Source organism: Thermobia domestica, chromosome 11 (genome assembly GCF_964235325.1).
Source record: "Thermobia domestica chromosome 11, izTheDome1.hap1.1, whole genome shotgun sequence".
NCBI classification, from domain to species: domain Eukaryota; kingdom Metazoa; phylum Arthropoda; class Insecta; order Zygentoma; family Lepismatidae; genus Thermobia; species Thermobia domestica.
The window spans coordinates 86881648-86900388 of NC_137464.1; the positions used below are offsets into that span (position 1 = coordinate 86881648).

Sequence of the window (18741 nt, forward strand, 5' to 3'; positions counted from 1 at the left end):
ACAATAGCTTCAATCGATTGAAAGTCATTTGCCGTATTCGTATATTTTAATCATGCTCGACCCTGGCCATATGAGCTAGATACACGGTTCTGATTGGTTGGAAGTATCCGTTTTCTCCACGTAGTATATATATAGCACAAATCAAACACCAGTTGCTGTCGGTCCTCGTAGCCGAGCATGCTAGCGAGCGGACTAGTGATGAAAAGCGGTTTTGGCGTGGGTTCAAAACCTGGCCCAAGGAGCGTTTTTTTTATTATTATTTTCATAACACTTCTATCATTAAAATACCATGAAAATCATACTCATTTGCTTTTGCACGTAATATATAATGCGTGGTGCTCTTTCCACCATTTACCTAGAGATTTCTGATAGACCTTGTAAACAATGACGTTATAAACTAACAGGAGAGTAAGAAGTGAGGCCCTCGCAAAGCTAGGGTCTATAGGGAGTAGTGGCGAGTTAGAGAGGGACACGTACAACTTTGTTGAGAGGGCATAGACAGCTTTGTCGATAAAAAAGATTCATTTACGATATGAAACATAGCTGAGCGAGCGTCAGCGAGCAAAGGGGGTTAGAAGACCGCAAGGCTCGTTTTAATCCACCTTTGCCGCCTATGATAAAACTAGTTACATTACGTCACACTCGAATAGTGCAACTTGATTGTAAAACTAACCTCACCAGCTTCTTTGTGACCAACATAAAAAGAATTGGTTAGGGAAGCGCGTGAAAAAATTACCGGTATATGCTTGTCACTTACCTCTCTAACACATAACAAAATGGCTGACATTCGCTCAATAGTTAAATGTGAAACGTTTCGTTACAATTTTTGTTGCTCGGGTTTTATGTGTAATTTGAATGTTAACAGCATCCGATTCCGTTCATAATTCTTACACTAATTGCAACATGAATTCTTTCAACACCAACGTATATACATACACGGAAGATTTTAAGAGGAATTTCATTTGAAGCTCCTAATTGTTGCATCATAACACGTTATACCTCATTTTAAAGTTTTTTAAACCATAAATTCAGAATTTATATCTATATAAAATGTATGCACCTTACGAGCCAAATGGACACGGAAATAACGAAAAAAATAAAAATTTCAAAAATCTAAAAATGACTAATCAGTTCGTAAACTTCAATTCTTTTCCAGTTTTTGGGAAGCAGAAAACGAACTGACAAATGAGAGTAGCTGTTTCACGATTAGTGTCACTATGATAGCACAAAAATTGAAACCCAGCTGCAGCAATTTCCAATCTTGAAGCTTTCTTTTTTCCCAGAAACACATATTTTTTCATTGAAAGCTTTATTTCTAGTGAAGTATGAAAATCAAGTAAGATCAAGCCTTTTAGTTTGCCTAACATGTGAGCTATCCTTTATTGGAGGATCAGCAATGTAGAATGAAAAAATAATGACGGCGTTAAAGTTGTGTTTTAACATAGAAAATACGTCAATGGAAATAGTTATAGAAATGAATCATTGATTCTCCATTCCAATATCATAAAGTAACCATTTTGGCGTTTTTTACAGCTTAGGTAGTTTCCACAAAGCTCCGGCGAAGGAATTCTTGTTTGTTGGTCGAAATATCTCCTCATTCTCGAAGTTACGAAAACAATCGAACTCTATGACGTCTTTCAATTTCATGTCTCCTTTCTTTTCATGGTAACATGTGCTAGTTTCTGCAGTCTCTAGAACGGCTGATTACGCAACACAATAAAAAAAAAGAGTCTTTATCAATGTGAACAACTTTATTTAATCCATCTGTATATTAAAATGCTAGGTTTATATGTTTGTCTCCAAAGAAAAGTTTAAATGTTTGTCTCCAATCCTTTCGACAATGAGATCTCGAAAACTACACGTGCTCAAAACGTGCCGTTTTCACTGGTCGATTCCACATTTTGAGTAGATTTACCAGTTCTAATTGATTATTAAAAAAAACATGGCCGTTATTTCTTTATTCCATTTGGTAGGGGTAGACTGAAAGTGTTAAATTTAAAAAAAGTAAAGTATCATATCCTACGACTTATACATTCCAACACCAAATATTTGTACACATGGGTTGTATATCTCTCAGGCGTTTGTTTCATAGTCAAATGATAATAACAAACGGAGGATAACCGTTTCTTATTGTTTGGATTGTCTTACGCAATGAACACCATATATCACTGGCATTATAATTAATTATTGAGTTGATTTTGAGTTTAACGTCCGTTTCAGCAGCGAGGCTGTACGTAATGTATTTGCTTACTACATACTGCATGCAAGAAGAAAAACAACACTGATCACACATAAATTAGAAACTAAAAACGGAAGTAGGCTCAAATGTTGCAAACGGTGCGAGATATTGAAAAAAATAAACGAAAAATTCTCCCCTTTATGATACTCCTTGCCGATTTTTTTTAAAATCAAGACTTCCTGCACTTATGTCTGTAATGGGAATGACAAGATGATGTGAGGAATAATAAGGAGATTCATGCTCATATGTAAATGATGCGGTATGTAGAGACTGCAAGTTCAGATAGTTGTAATAAAAAATTAATTTTCTTGTAAAATTGAAACACTAAAAACTGCACGTTTTGATTCTTGTTTTTCTTTCTCGTTTTCTTTAGGCTTATCGTTTCACGTTTGCCTAATTATTTATCAATTAACAGTAAAATAAATGTAAATCTTTATTTTTTAGGGATTGAGCCTATGTTTTGCGTTAATGTAGTGTTTATTTTAAAATTGTGTATACAGTGGAGTCTCGTTAATTCGAACTTGGATAATTCGAAATATTGGATAATTCGAACAGAAGTCCATTCCCCTTGAAAACTGTATTGAAAACAATAGTAAAAAATCGTAGATAAATCGAACTTTTGAACCTATGTTTTGGATAATTCGAACTAAATACAATTAAAAAATTTTAATGTTGGTCAGATGTAAACAGAGAAATGCAGTTTTAACGTGTTTTCAGTTATCCAGATGCAGACATAGGGAAGAGTAATACAAAAGACAAATAGAAAATCTATGTAATGATAAAGATGAAGGTGAGTGGGGAAGAAGTAAAGATAGAGAACGTGTGCCAATCTCATCTTGTTTCAGAATTGGTTGAAAATTTAAGATGAATTATTGATAAAATCAACCAAATGTTATATCGTATTCCACGCAATACATGAAATTCAAGATTTATTGACCGTACAAAAACAATCAAATTTAAGCAAATTAGGTTTACGGCTTCTTAAAAGTGAGAACAGAATATTCAAATTGTTACTGGTGTTTAATTGTTTGGGCTATTCAATGTATGTTATAGTGTTGTACTAAATATATTTTCCATTGTACACGTAGTTCGAATTATGTGGAGTGAATGTCGTTTGTTAATTTGCGGTATTTGATCACGCAAATAATAAGCTGCTTTAAAGGTAAAGTCTACACCATATTAATATGCTTTTGATGCACAGTACTTTGGTTTGTTTGTTGTTATATATGTGAAAAAATGTTGTTGGATAATTCGAATTGTGGATAATTCGAAGTTTTTTCGTGTCCCCTTGGACTTCGAATTAAAAAGAGTCCACTGTATATACTACGTACGAGGACTTCTGTCCTCAGATGTCTTCCTACTGCACGACAACGTCCAACCGCATACTGCCCGCTTGACCGTTGAGACTATCGTTGACATCAAATCTGAGCGTCTTATTCATCCCTTTTACTCACCAGACCTTCCCTACAATGACTTTCATGTGTTTGGACTACTCAAAAAGCGATGGGAGGCAAGCATTTCAAGAGCAATGAATAGGTGGAAAATACGGTGCACCAATGGATACAATCTCGACCAAAAGAATTCTTCCAACGTGGTATCCATGCATTTCCGAAGCAGTGAAATACTTGCATTCAACTTCAAGGGGATTACGTTGAAAAATAAGAGGTAATATTTCCTTTTCATTGTTACATTCTAATATGTATTGCACTTTTAAGGTTTTCATTTGATTCCCCCTCTATTATATACATTTTAAGATGAATTTTATAATGTCTGACTTAAAAAGATGTACTTAGAACTTCGTTGAACAAGTTTGACTTCGGTGGCTCAGTGACAAAGCGCTCAGGGTCTCTGGTTGGATTCTAGCCCGTATGAAACGAACCTTGTGGTGGACAAACACCGCACGCACGGGTTTCCCTGTTTCCTCCCCTTGCTTCATTACACCATTATCATCTATCTCATCATCACAGTCTCCTTCAATTTCGATGCATAATGAGGATGAGGAATTAGATTTCTGGGCTGTCGGCACCCAAGGCTATGTAGCCCATCATGTATATGAGGGATGAGTCCCTCAGCGATCCGATGAAAGGAAAGGAAAAAAGGATTGGGGAAGGAAGGAAGTAGCCTGGGACTATTATGTTAGGTACCATCCCTGCATTTGCTTGGTGTGAATGAGGGAATCCCAGGAAAAAACTCACTCAAGATGGCTGGCCTGAAAAAGCTGTTACATGTTTTCATCCAAGTGTCCCCACCGGGACTTGAATCCAGGACCGCTCGCACATAATCGTAGAACGTTGAAGTAAAAAGAAAACTTTCATGAAAAATACTAATGTTTTCGTTTTTCTAGCATATGATAGTTTAACGTACAATATCATTCTGTTGGTAGTGGTAGCTGAACTCAAGAAAACCTCGAAACGCCATGCTTGCACTCAAAAGATCAACGACCGCGCTTGATATTATAGTACTCAAAAAGCAGGGAAATACTTCTTTCTATTATGGGTAAGCCCCTGTCTTGCAAATTCTTACACTCGTATGTTGCAACAGTAAGAGGAAGTTCATCAGAATCCAAAGAGAGTTCTATGTGGCTCTAGAGTCATATGTGGTTTAAACAAGAAAGCAGTTTACTCACGCAGCGAAAGTCATGGCCACACAGATGGACAAATGAAAGATCATCATGATTAGGAAGAAGTGAAAGAGTGAGACAAGATTACGCAATCGGCAGACGTTCGAAGAATGTATAATAATGGTTGTAAACACACCTCAGGCGAAAACGTCCGAGCGTGGTTAGGCTTTGGAGGCGTTACTAACAGACTTACTAAAAGAAAGAAATAAAAAAAGAGAGAGAGAAAGAAGAAGAAGACGATAGAAAAGAAGAATTCACGTGGTTCCGAAGGTTATGTGCTTATCTGAATCCAAACAAAATCGCTGGCAGTTCTTCAATCAATTCACATTTGCTGTGTAGTGTTGTAATATTGCTCGCTTTTAAAATAAGAAAGGTAGGTTTTATATTATTATTAATGTTGTTATCACGTGCAGCCAAATAGAGCCTTTTGTGTGCGTATTCTTATGTTTGGTACCCGGAGCGGCAGGGGAATGGTGACCTTCTACAAGCATTTAGGAACAATTAATTGATCCTTACTTTTGTGCTGGTTAAGATTCTCCGTGTCACCAGATCTTTATCTCGACTCAAGGTTTGTCTCATTTCCTTTAATATTACATATTCAACCACTTCTTTTATAATATAAACTTACTTTCATTAATCACCCGTCTCTTTAGTCTAACAATAAGGGGGCACCATGGTTAGCCCTCCTCGCTGATCTAGTGGCTAGTGGTACGCATTTGGCGTACATGGTCCGGGTTCGATTCGCGGTGGCAGAGCCTTTGGAATTATAACTATTCTGAATATGTTTGTGTTTGTGTCCCTGTTCACTTTGGTAAGAGTTTAAAAACAACCTGTAGAGGAAATTCGGGTGCTCAAGAAACTGAGAAATGATCGATTGATTTTTAAAAAATGCTCACGAGGAAACCGATTCAAGTGTGACACGAAATTGTGAAATTAGGGGCAAACGAAATGTTTCTGTGTACAATTAAACCCATTAGAGGGGAAAACCCTCGATCTCAACAGTCCCGGAGATACAGAGGAATAAGAGGAAGGCTGGTGCTCCGATATCTTGCGAATTTTTGAATATGTAGCGATAGAACAAATGAAAAAGACTTTTAGAAATGAAGAATTCCTTCGTCCATGAAACTTCAATAACGCGTGCCTTAGACACGACGGTTACAAAACTGAAGAGTCCATGAAAATTCTAGGGGAAGAATGTTTTGGAGGGGGAAGGCGAAAATAATGGGAGTTCCATTCTTGCCTGAAATAGACGTGTAAGGTGTCGATGTATAGGTTTCTTGATACTCTGAATCGAATAAAAGCATCATCAGGTCAAATAGGATGTACAGTATATAGAATATGACCTTGTATTTTTGTTCACGTAATAACGTCTCTGTTCCTTTGGCAATATAATTAATACATTTTCATATCGCCTTTTCTCATTTTCTACGAACTAAAGACATGATATATTAGAAAGTAATATCATACAATTTTGTTCTTCGTGTCAATGGCGTTTGCTATTTCTCATAACCCCTTCTTAACCTTAACATTACCTCACCTTAACATTCAATACCACTTTTATTCGCTTTGAATCGTCTTTCTTAACGTTTAAATGCAATTTTCGAACATATTCACTCGCAACATAGCCGAAAATCCACAAAATATCAGAGCACTAGTTATCCACTTACCCCTCAAAATCTCCGGAATGATTAAGATCGAGAGTTCTTCCCTCTAATGGAATTCATTGTTCACAAAAGCACTTCGATTGCGTATAAATTCATCCAAAATTCATCCCAAATAAATGTTTTTTTAAATACTTGTTTTAAACATATGTTTATTTTCGTTTTATTTTATTTTTGTAAAAAAAATGTCAGAGAAGTAAAATTGTCACAAAGTGCTTCCCATTTTGGAGACTATTTTCTTCCCATCTGAATGTTTTGCTTTCTCGTGGCTTCAGCAGGTCAATTTGGTGATCTACAATTTATGTTGTCTTTTTTCCCTTGTTTTTAGCGTGTATTGTATTGTTTAAGTGCTTCTCAGTTAACTTGCGAGAAAGCGTCGTGGTCAAAGGTTGAGCAACTTGCAGAAACTGATATTAAAAAAACAAATAAAAGAATTATCATGGAAACAAGTGTTTGTGTTATACCAAGAAAACAAGCAAAGGGTTCTTTGCTAAATTGCGGTTCTGAAATTAAAATATCGCAGGCATTCGTTGTTACAGTTTAAGTTTTTTTCTCAGTTTCCGTATGTAATGCTTTGAGGGAAAAAATCCGAAATGAATGAAAGAAAAACTACGCGACAAGGTGCAATCTAGAGTTTTATATGATTGTCACTAGAGAGGGGCGTTCGTTTAGAGGTCATCGGCCCTCTAACATTTTGGGAGCGGTAATGCAGATTTAGAAACCTTTTGCTGAGCAAAGTCCACAGAAAAAATATGAAGTCCTTACACCGAATAAATACGAAGTTTGGGCAGTTATAATCCATTTTTATTGCACGTAAGGAGCTATAGGCCTATTGTATATTTGTATACTTTTTGGCTCAAGCATTCCAAAGATGGCTCTACTTTCGAGTTTGCTATGGCCTGCTTAAAATTCTGGAAATTGGGCCTAAGCAACTTTCCAGTTTTGATCAATATTTGCTCCGTACTTATTCGGTGTAAGGACCTCAAACTTGCTTGGTTGGATTTTTCTTATTAAAAGGTTTATGAAACTGCCTTACCGCCCCCAAAATCTGAAATTCAGAATGTAGGTGGATGCGGCTGCCCTCGTTCCTCACTGACGCGGAGCTTTCATATGATACTATGCTACGCCCTTTTACGTGGTTTTATTTACATTTATGTCGGACTTTTGACTGCAGAGATATTACGTTTTGAGATAGAATCCATTTGCTGAAAATTATTGAAAATGGACTTGGATCGATTGTGCTCTGGACGCCCCAAATATTAATTTTCATCAATAAATTATTGACTTTGAAAAACAACCAATTACATAGGCTTGCAGAAAATATTCTAAAGTTAGCACAACATGAAGCATGCTTCAAAAATTACTTTTCGAAGTGGCCAGTGAAGCAAGTACTGATAGATGTGAGTTGCCGACGCGAGATGTGAGTAACTTCGTTGTGCAAGAGTCGATTGCAGTGGAAGCACTGTTACGGATATATATTTGGTGTTTCTATTCCGAAATGGACACAATCGAAGCAGCCGAAGAACGACAGAAGCGGACGAGACGCAAGAGCAATGAAAATTGTGAACTTTGGCAAAGGATTGTTTGAAGGGGCCCTCACCGTGAGAGTCCTAAAATGGTGGGAAAACTGTGCGAAAAACACGTTTGTTTTCAGTTTTATTTCTTTCTGACAATGTTGCCATCACTTTCAGTCTCCAAAAAAAAAAAAAAAAAAAAATACATGTGGTACCTAAGGGTATAACATTTTTTTTTTTACCAAAGAATCAGGGACGTGTCCACCCAATTTTTTTTTCTACAAGTTTTTGAAATTTTCAACACCCCAAAAAATAAAGAAAATACGCATCGATGGTTTTGAAACAAATTGCAGATTTACATCTAGATAGTATCTACAATCTGTGAAACTTGCAAAATTTTTCGACCACCCCCACCAAAATTTTAAAATATTCAATTTTGAGCATGTATGATACAATAATTCGGTAAGGGGAGGGGGTCAAAAATTTTTGAGGTAGTTTTAGGTCAAGGATAACCTTTTAAGTCAATAGCGACCCAATTTGGATCAAGAGCCGATTTCACTATCTTACTAGGAAAGACCCTTCGGCATTCTTACTGAAAAATGTCTGAATGTTTTAAATTTTAATAGTAAATGAGAGAAAGTCATTCTTTGGTCCCTCTTTTGGGGCGAAAGCACAAAAGTTCATTTTTCTTTGGGAGATTTAATGTTAAATTTTTGAGGCAGTCTTCCCCAATGATTATTGGTAACGAATTTGGGGCACATGAGTATTATTGCTAAAAAATACAATAGCACTCATCCGCAATGTTACTATAGCCGTCTGGAACATTATTTTGGGTAACGCTCCTCTTTTGGGGGGCAAGGGGCCTAAAATAGTGGTGGGTGGAGTGTTACCAAAACCCCAAATTCTACTTTGGGAACACAAGCTATAAGTTATTTTTCTTCGTTTCAAAACGTCTTTCGTATTTCTTTTCTAATGATGCTATAAGTCAATAATCTTTGGCATAGTTTATATTAATAACTTGAGTTGTTCTTAAATCTTTCCTTCACAATTTAGTTTCTTCTCCACAAAACCACAGATATGACAGATTTAATTCTTATACTCTGCATTTGATTCATAAGTAGTCATTATTATCTGGTCAAGGACTTATGTCCGGCACGATACAACTAAATTTATTTATTCGACGAACTGTAGAAAAATTAGTACCCACTAATATATGAAATAACATACAATCCAGGAAAAATTACAGAAATAATAACATGTTATGCAGTAATTTCGCCGTACAAGTTCAAAAGAATGCGAATAATAATAATAATAATAATAATAATAATAATAATAATAATAATAATAATAATAATAATAATAATAATAATAATAATAGCTCACCTTAACAGTATTGTTGTCTATTATTATTATTATTATTATTATTATTATTATTATTATTATTATTATTATTTGCCTACTTTTAAACTTGCACTTCAAAATTGCATAATATGTTATTATTTCTGTAATTTTTCTTGGATTGTATATTATTTCGCTTATTAGTAGGCACTAATTTGTCTCTAGGTCGTCGAATAAATGAATTTCGTTGTGCATTTTGGTATAAATAATCTTTCAAATAGAAGCTGTTCGTTCCAAAGCTGAAGTTATTAATATTTGGTTTTCCGCTTCATGTGGCACGATAATGTATTGGTAACGTGGCGAACTTACAAGCAGTACACTGATCCAACCTAGGTTTGAGTCCTGTTAACACCTAAGTTGTTTTCTATAACAAAGTGATCGTGAAGAATCGACTTCTCATCCTGGAAGAGCAATCCTTAAGAATGTGGAAGCAAACACCTGTATAGAGACGATTTACGAATGTTGGTTGGGAAAAGGCAAGGAAATTACCAGGACATTCGAAACCTTCATTGATCTGTAACACTTTTCGTGTTACCGTTCTCAGAGGGAAACACCACACCACTTGTTAAGCAAAGTTAGGATAGAGCAATGGTTGGAGTAGTGGTTTCGTACAAAACTTCCACGCGGAAAATCTCGGTTCGATTCCCTGCTAGGTAATATAGGTTTACCGTATAAAATAATGGCTCCAACTGTGCGAATTACAACGTTATATCCGCAATAGATGAAATCCGATAAATCTTCATAGATGACTAGAAAATAGCTCCCTTCTTTGGATATTTGAAAACTACATTTTGTTTTTATTAGTGTGACATAAAATTTGTTTCCATCCTATAATTCAATATGTTTTATTCATATTTGAAATTTGAAACATGCAAGGTCTGTTACACCTATAAGGAACATCCAATTTTCTTTTTGAACATTTGTAACATTTCATTGGGATACAGTTTGGAATTTTAATATAGGGTGTTTCTAATAAAAATTTAACAGGAAAGCAGAATTCATTTTTCTTTTCTTACTTTCTTTCTTTTTGTTCAGTTCGCATTAGTAGTATGGAATTGAAGGTATGACCTGCGTTACCTATTGAGTTTATTAGAATGTATTTCGAATCAGTACGCCCAATGAACACTACCGAATTTGCAACCGAACCACGGCAAAACATTTGACATGTGTTAAACGTTTGACATTATGCTAGGTGTGTCTCAGAGATCTACTGTTCTATTGGAAGTTGAGTTTTTTTTTTTTTGACCACTAAGTTACGTTCATTTTGAAAGTGACAATGAATGTTTCAAGCATCCTCTCTCTCTCTCTCTCTCTCTCTCTCTCTCTCTATATATATATATATATATATATATATATATATATATATATATATATATATATATATATATATATATATATATATATATATTATTATTATTATTATTATTATTATTATTATTATTATTGCATCAATTCTTGGATCTAGGCCTGTGCGATATGTCGATATATCGATATCGTCGATATACTATGGATATTGACATATATCAACATTTGATATTGCGAATATATCGACATCGTCCTTAATCCTTAATTTTCCTTAATCCTTAACATCCTTAATTTTCGATATCGATATTCGAGGGGTGAGGTATAGGGGTTCTAAGACTTGTTATGGATGAAGAAATAAAACTTAATTTTTACAATAATGTCTTCTAATGACAATTTCTTTGTGACCACAAATTGCAATGTAAATAAATCCACTTGCAAATTTACAATATTATATACAGTAACTTCTTAGCCGCCAGAACTTTTCTGTTCCAGAAAAAAAGAGAAACAAAAAAGCACCTGTCAAAAGCAAGTGCTTCGAACTTTGACCTAGAATTTAGACTGTTAAGAAAGTTTTCTGTTCCTCTCTCTCCTCGATTATCATCCCTTTGGGTCTTTAGGACTGCTCGTTGGCAAAAAGGGCACACATGACCACTATATGCACACACGCTCTTAGGAAAGTCAGACATTTTGAGAAGGAAACGAGTTTTAATAATAATAATAATAATAATAATAATAATAATAATAATAATTATTATTATTATTATTATTATTATTATTATTATTATTATTATTATTATTATTATTATTATTATTCGAAAGTTTGCTACGTCACTGACGTCTCTTATTTTGCATATGTCTGGCTTTCCGTTTCGTGTCGATGTTTGTTTTTGTGCTGTTAGGCATTTATATTAAGCCTTTACATTATGTAACCTTTTTGCTTTGCTTTTTTTTTGGGGGGGGGAAATGAAAAGAAACTGCTTTCCTTTGTTATCTATTTCTTGCCATTCTTCTTGTTTGAAGATCATTTTGTAACTTTTCATGTTATCCATTGATCTCACGATAATAAAATCGTCATTCTTATCAATTTATTTTATTCTCTTATTTGCAGTTTGCCAGTCTGCTATATTTGTAAGAAAATTGAGGTTTCATCCAAAGCCTTTCTAATTCTCAACCACCCCAACGCAAGTGCTTTTTGGGTTGCCTACTATTGCACGAAAGGGAGAATTGCAGGTGGTAATGCACTTTTGGAATCGTGTATACAATATAAATTGATCCAGATTTTTAAACAATTTTATGAAATTGCTTGGCATTTAATTTTTCGATGACCAAAGTATCACCTTTTCGTCCATCAAAGAAGAGACCCAATTTTCATCGAGAGGTCTCATTCACTTTTCAAATTACAGTAGAGCGTCGATTATCCGAAGTAATTGGGGGACATGGGTGTTCGGAAAACTGGTTTGTTCGGATAATCGAACTGTACATGTTTATTTGCCAAAAAGAAAGTAAATTTATTCCTAAAAAGAAGTGTTCTGATTGTTGAAACACAGCGACTGGCGGCTTGGCCGGTCAGCAGCGCCTTATGAAGGCCCCATTAGAAGCAATGTTCCGCCAGCGGTGGCTCAGTGCGGCGACTACTGTGGAAAACTTGGTTGGGAGTGAGAGGGATGATGGACGGTAGGGTGGGAGAGTAACAGGTGCGAGCGAGTACACAGTTCGGTTAAGCGGTCGTTCGGTTGACCGACGTTCGGATAATCGACGCTCTACTGTAGTTCTAACACTACTCTTTTCTCTTCTTATTTTACACTTATCAAAAACATAGGAAGAATCTGTATTAGTTATCATCCCAACACTTGACGCTATCATCGCAACATCCCAACACTTGACGCAATGACAGCTGTTGCCCGAAAGGGAAGGGGTACAGCAGAGTAGGAAGGGATGGGCCATATATGATTGAATCCAGTTCAAATCAGTTCAATCAGTGTTAAGTGAGTTCTGCTTCTTTCTTTCCTAGGGAAACGAACGAAGAATTTTACAATGAAAATTGATAAATATTGATAAATTTCTGGTTTTTCCCAGATCTTGCGTGAACGGAAAATGTAATATTAATGATCAGAATTTAACATATTTAGGTCCTTTATGTTAAAAGTTTAAAGAAACTTAAAAAATTTTAGAAAGACATGGGCGAGTTTGCAATTTTCAAAAAAAAAAAAAAAAGTGCGATGCCGAACGGAAGATGGAAGATTATCATTATTAATGTCGACTTTTTCTTATTACAATAGACAACTTCTTTGCACTAGAGCACTTCGAAAAAAAGAAAAAGATTTTTTTCGGCCCACTCTAATAAACAACTTTGTTATGAACTCCTTTCTAAAGAATTAACGACGTGACATCAGTAACATGCGTCCATATTTGGATAAATTTCTAAATTGAGCTTTTCATACTAATTTGAGGATGTTGAATGTTGTGAAATTATTTTAAATATAGATACACTGAGAAAAATAAATGTAGGTGGCTTACTTAAAAAGGTAGGTTATATACGTAATTCCTGTAGTTTTTGGAGTTCACGTTTAACATACGTATAACTGAAAACGCATGTTTTATAATACTTTCTGTATAAATGATCCATCTATACGTGCTTTCCGTATGAAACAACATAGGCGATCAGGATCTCACATACAAATGGACGTATATAACATATAGCTGAGGAATGTAAAATAAATATATGCATGTGATATACGGAAAATTGTTAGATGTCAGACATCCTGCAACGGCATGACGTAACATCTAAGGGCAGTGCCTATGTAGCATACGGATAACGTATGCTCCATACTGATTTCTGTAGTAAGCAAGAGGATTCCGTTTGTACAGCGGTGGACACTTCTAAATGGTACAGCCATATGGAGATTTACGGCTAAGGTGTACCATTTAGAAGTGTCCACCGCTGTACAATATACCACTGTCCGGAGAACGGATTTTTCTCAGTGTAAACATAGATAAATTTCTAATTGAGCTTTTTATACCAATTTGAGAATGCTGAATACTATAGAGCTATTTTAGACATAGATAAACATAGGTAAATTTCTAATTGCGTTTTTTTTAATACTAATTTGTGAATGCTAAATGCTGTGAAACTATTTTAAACATGGATAAATTTTTAACTGACCTTTTTATACTAATTTGAGAGTGTTGCAAGCAATGAAACTGTGAGGTCATATTTCTCGTAACTCCATGCACAGATAAATTTAAACTAGTTTCGTTGGATTCAACATCCGCAAATTAGTACAAAAAGCTCAATTAGAAATTCTTCAGGTGTTTTAATTATTTTTCTCTTTCTTTTTCAGATATGAAGTCAGCAATTCTTCATGTTTCCTTGCTAATTATATTGTCCTCAATTGATCAATCCAATGGTGCCAGGATTCTTGCACTTTTTCCCTTTTCGGGGAAGAGTCACAATATATTCTTCTCCGGTTTGACGATGGCGTTGGCAGAACGAGGACATGAAGTAGTAGTTGCAACGTCATACCCCACGAACAAACAGTTGAAGAACTACAAAGAAATAAGTTTCAGTTTCATGGATGAAATGATGAAGAATATTTCTACGCAACCAGGAAATTCATTCATGAACCCACTTGACGCAAAGGAAACGAGTGTTTTGAGCGTGTTGGATATGTTACGGGAGTATTCATATACTTTTTGTGATAGGGGACTTGCAGACCCTGATATACAGAAACTGATTCACTCAGAAAAGCCATTTGATGTGGTGATTGTGTCCGTGTTCTTTAATGAATGTTTTTACGGATTCTCATACAAATATAAAGCACCATTGATAATTACTAGTCCTACCGGCATATTTTCATGGACAAATAATGCAGTTGGAAACCCTGATTTTTACTCTTATGCTCCAAATATTTTCTTGCCTTTTACAGATAGAATGAGTTTCCTTGAAAGAACTATTAACACAGTTCTAGGTGTTGGAATGGTTTTAGTAAGGTCTTTTGTTTACTTGCCCAATCGAGAAGCTATAGCTAGGAAATATTTTGGTGATGATATGCCTTCATTAGAAGAGCTGGAACGAAATGCAAGTTTAGTGTTACTGAACAATCATTTCAGCTTGAGTTATCCAAGACCGTTTGTGCCAAATGTCATTGAAGTTGGAGGATTGCATGTGAAGGAACCAAAGCCTTTACCTCAGGTAAGTGTATTCATAGACATGTATTTGCTAGGGATGAATAAGATAAGTCAATCACGCCGGAATTAAATTACATACCAACTGATTTTTTAAAACTTTTTTTGCCTCCCCTTCCGGTGTGATTTTGCAACTACAAGGATCATTTGTGGATGCAGATTAATATCTAGCTTCTCCAGTATGAGCTTTCCTGAATCAATTTTCCAGTGCCTTTCACAGTGATGACCATTTGAAACTATCTCTGCTCTTGAAATTTCAGATGGTCTTAAGTGTATTGTAATTACAGTGTGTATTAGTTTGTTTGGAAGCGGGCAAATGGTGCAATGCAACATAACATATTATACCTATTAATTGTGGTACCCAACCTTTAATAAAAAATAGCATGAAAATTTAATTTTTGAAAACTAAACAATCACAAACTGAAAGAACGTATTCATATTTGATTGTTTTCAAAAAGCCTATTATAACTGCTAGCCTCATTACACGGTTGAGAATAAAAACTCTATTCGTGTTGATTGAGTGGTGTTTAAAATACTTATTTTTAATACTAGATAATATTGGACGCATCACTTATATCCAAGCAATGATGATTTCAGATGATGCCCCGTAGGAATTCTCATCCGCTCCGAACCACGAAATTCCCTCGCGACACAAATGTATCCTATCGTTCTCAATATAGATTCCCATTATTTTTGTAATATTACTTTTCACCCTTCAGTGTGTTGAAATTACCCCCCGAAAATAATCTGAAATCACCACTATATTCAAGTCAAGCACCTTCTAGGGAATGGAACCTAGGACTACTATATGTGTTAGCAACTTTGTTATAAAAGTGCACTGCTTGTTTTATTGTTAGGATAACGTTATAACGATTGGTGAGAAGTAGGCGATGGAAAAATTAATTAATGAAGCATCTTTTCTGGTTCTTAGACTGTATCATCCAAGCATTGTATCATGGGTGGACTGGGTTAAGATGACGGAACGAACTCGACAATCGCATATACCTATGTTGGTACTAGGCTCGAAAAGGTGGAGAGCCACTGCTGTAGCAGACAGTTACATGTCAAACGAAATAAAAAATATACGTTATTTGATTATATACATAAAGGCATTTATTGTACAAAAGTTAAAGGAACACCTTGATTATTGCTATTATCGTTGCCATGAAAAATACTGCAATAATCGAATCAACTATAGTCGGGTAGATAATGCGTGAAAACGGCAAGAGTCATTTCCGAGGATTTTCCAAATCTAATAATTAAATTGTTGAAAAAACATAAAATGAGGTAAGAAGGGAAATGTATTAACTAAGAGATTCACTTAGTAAAACTATATTTTAATCTTTATAAATAAACTTACAATTTTTACTCCTACTGCTGCTCTTCAGATGAAAACAGAGCGCTACCTGCAGAGCAAAGACTCAAACCATAGAATAAAAATATTTGTATTCTATGCTGTCAGTTTTGTCAGCGTTGCCAACAGCCACCTACAGAAAGTAGCTAAATGATGCACAGAATCTAGCTATAAATTATCAAATTCCTCTAAAACTATCGCTAAATTTATAGCTAACAACATAATAAAGCCTGCAGAACATTTTGTTATTTTATTGTATTCGTCTATAGCAACTTCAAATATTCTTCTTGGCATCATTTACAGCACCGTATTTATAATACACTTAGCTTATATCATTTACCAGAGATACTAAATAAATATTCTTCAATTCTTGCATTTGCTTCCAATTATTCAGGCAGTGTTAGTTATCCGTGCACTACTAATCTAATACAACGCTAAGAGTACATATTCCTAACCAAGTATCCTCGCAACTCTCATAGGAAAATTAACTATATTTTGAACTCAGCTATTCTAAGGCGGTATATCCAGAATCAAGACATTTTGGTAGAGCCATGATATGTAAGCAAGAATGATACACGTGGAAAGATACATAACAGAGTTTCTATGTACCTGTGATTTGTAAGTTTACACTGAAGCAGAAGTATATGTAAGCACCAAATGGTGCAGATTTATTGTACGGATTCATACAAAAATTCATTGTATATATACTTCTTATTCAATACTCTACTCTTCGTACCTTAAACAATCATTTTTGGAGTGTGAATTTGCATTCTTCGGTTCAGATTCACTTTAAGAAGAGGGGGCTTCAGTGTACTTATGTAATAGAAGCTATAGTGTAAAAGGCACTTACCAAGTTGTGTTAGGTTGTCACTAAAATACCCGAATGTTATCTAACCAAGTCAATGCAGGAGCGCAGCAGAAGAGCTGGCATTAGTTGAAGGTGTCTGTAGGGAGTAGGCATGTCAGCGACGGTGAGTAAACACTGTACACGACATTAAAGCATTTACCTTACGTCTTAAATTATGTATTCGTACGTTATTATGAACGTTACAGGTGGTAGGTATCCAGATATGTTTTAATTATTTACACATCGTATTCTAAAATAATATGACACTTTACTTACATATATTGTACAAGGGTCTGCATGAATCTCTGAACTCTGTGGCATTTCTACGTTTGCACATCATGAGTTACCGCACTGCCTTCAAATACTTCACTTTGCTCACTTTGTGTCAGGGTTGGCTGGTTTAAACAAAAAAAAAAAAAAAAAAAAGCTTTAAATCGTGTGAACTTCATGGTGACGTTTCCACATATCAAACCATTCGCATTACGTTTATATACTTTTCACCTTTTAATCAAGGGGTCCCGTGTTCAATTCTCGGTCGAACCACAACCCATCTTTCAAGTGTAAACCAAGTAGCGATTCGAGGTGTCCCTTTAAGCGAAAGTCTTCTCCGTGATAACCTTGGTATTTCATAAGGATGTTAAGCTTAAACATACGAAATGAAACCAAATTATATATTTCTATTGAATGAATGCCTGTTGTTTTATAAAGAAGCAAGGTTGTTTAAATATATTGATAGAAATTGGCAAAATTTATGAATTGCCTACTAGCTTCCAACATCAACTTAGATTTGACTTTAATTTTATTGAATGATATCTACATGCCAAATTATGTAACTTAATACCTCAGTTTTAGCGTAGTGATTATGATACGTTGACCTTAAAATTTTACATACAAATACATTTAAAGTAATAACAGGATTTTCCAAATGGCTAAGGTGGGAGTTTCCCGATTTATATATAATTCTGGTATAATGTTTTTACTTGTGTAACTGTTTATCATTTTGTCCTTCTGAAATGACTCTTGACAATTATATTAACAAGTGGGCCTATGTAAAAATCAGTAGGGTATACAACGTACTTCTTTTTTCAGGAGTCCTTCTGAGTGAGTCGGCAATCGCATTTGTGCCAATTAGTCCCGGTTCCGTGTCCAAATAGACAATTTCTCTTGGATGTAAGTCGGGAAACGGTTTGGATTCCGCTTTAAGCTTATGTGACCCCTTCCAGCATAACGTTGTTGTTGCATAATAACACCAAAACGAAACAAACTCATTTCTGTTCATATCTAATATAAATACATAGAGTAAATTATTTAAACCAAAATAACCTGGATTAAACAAAAACACTTTTTGTTTGTTTTTTTTTTCAATAAAAACCATGGTTTTTGCCAACCCTGCCCTATACTGTGGTTAATGTCTAGCTTATAGACGAAGGTTAACTTTGATTAACGTATTTCTACCTGTATGTAGATACACATCTTACAGATAAGAACACAATACCTATATTTCGATTATTTACACACTGACCTATTAGAATATTATTACAATCAAAATTTACAAAAAATTATGGACCTGTACAGTAAATCGGGACCCAGCAAGTCACACTTAATATTGTTTCTATTC

The 18741-nt window shown here is 35.1% G+C and overlaps 1 protein-coding gene across 2 annotated transcripts in view; it reads left to right on the top strand.

Moving 5' to 3' along the window:
* Positions 1–4858: 4858 nt before the first annotated feature.
* Positions 4859–18741, top strand: part of LOC145664252 (UDP-glycosyltransferase UGT5-like) — a 34648-nt gene continuing 20765 nt past the window's right edge. The window contains exons 1-2 of one of the 2 annotated variants that reach the window (XM_081730756.1): positions 4859–5232; positions 14079–14929. In XM_081730756.1, coding sequence (XP_081586882.1) covers positions 14081–14929 — 849 coding nt within the window. In that variant the 5' untranslated portion in view covers positions 4859–5232; positions 14079–14080. Of the gene's footprint in view, positions 5233–5273; positions 5428–14078; positions 14930–18741 lie in introns of those variants that run through there. The other variant, XM_081730757.1, reaches the window with a different exon arrangement.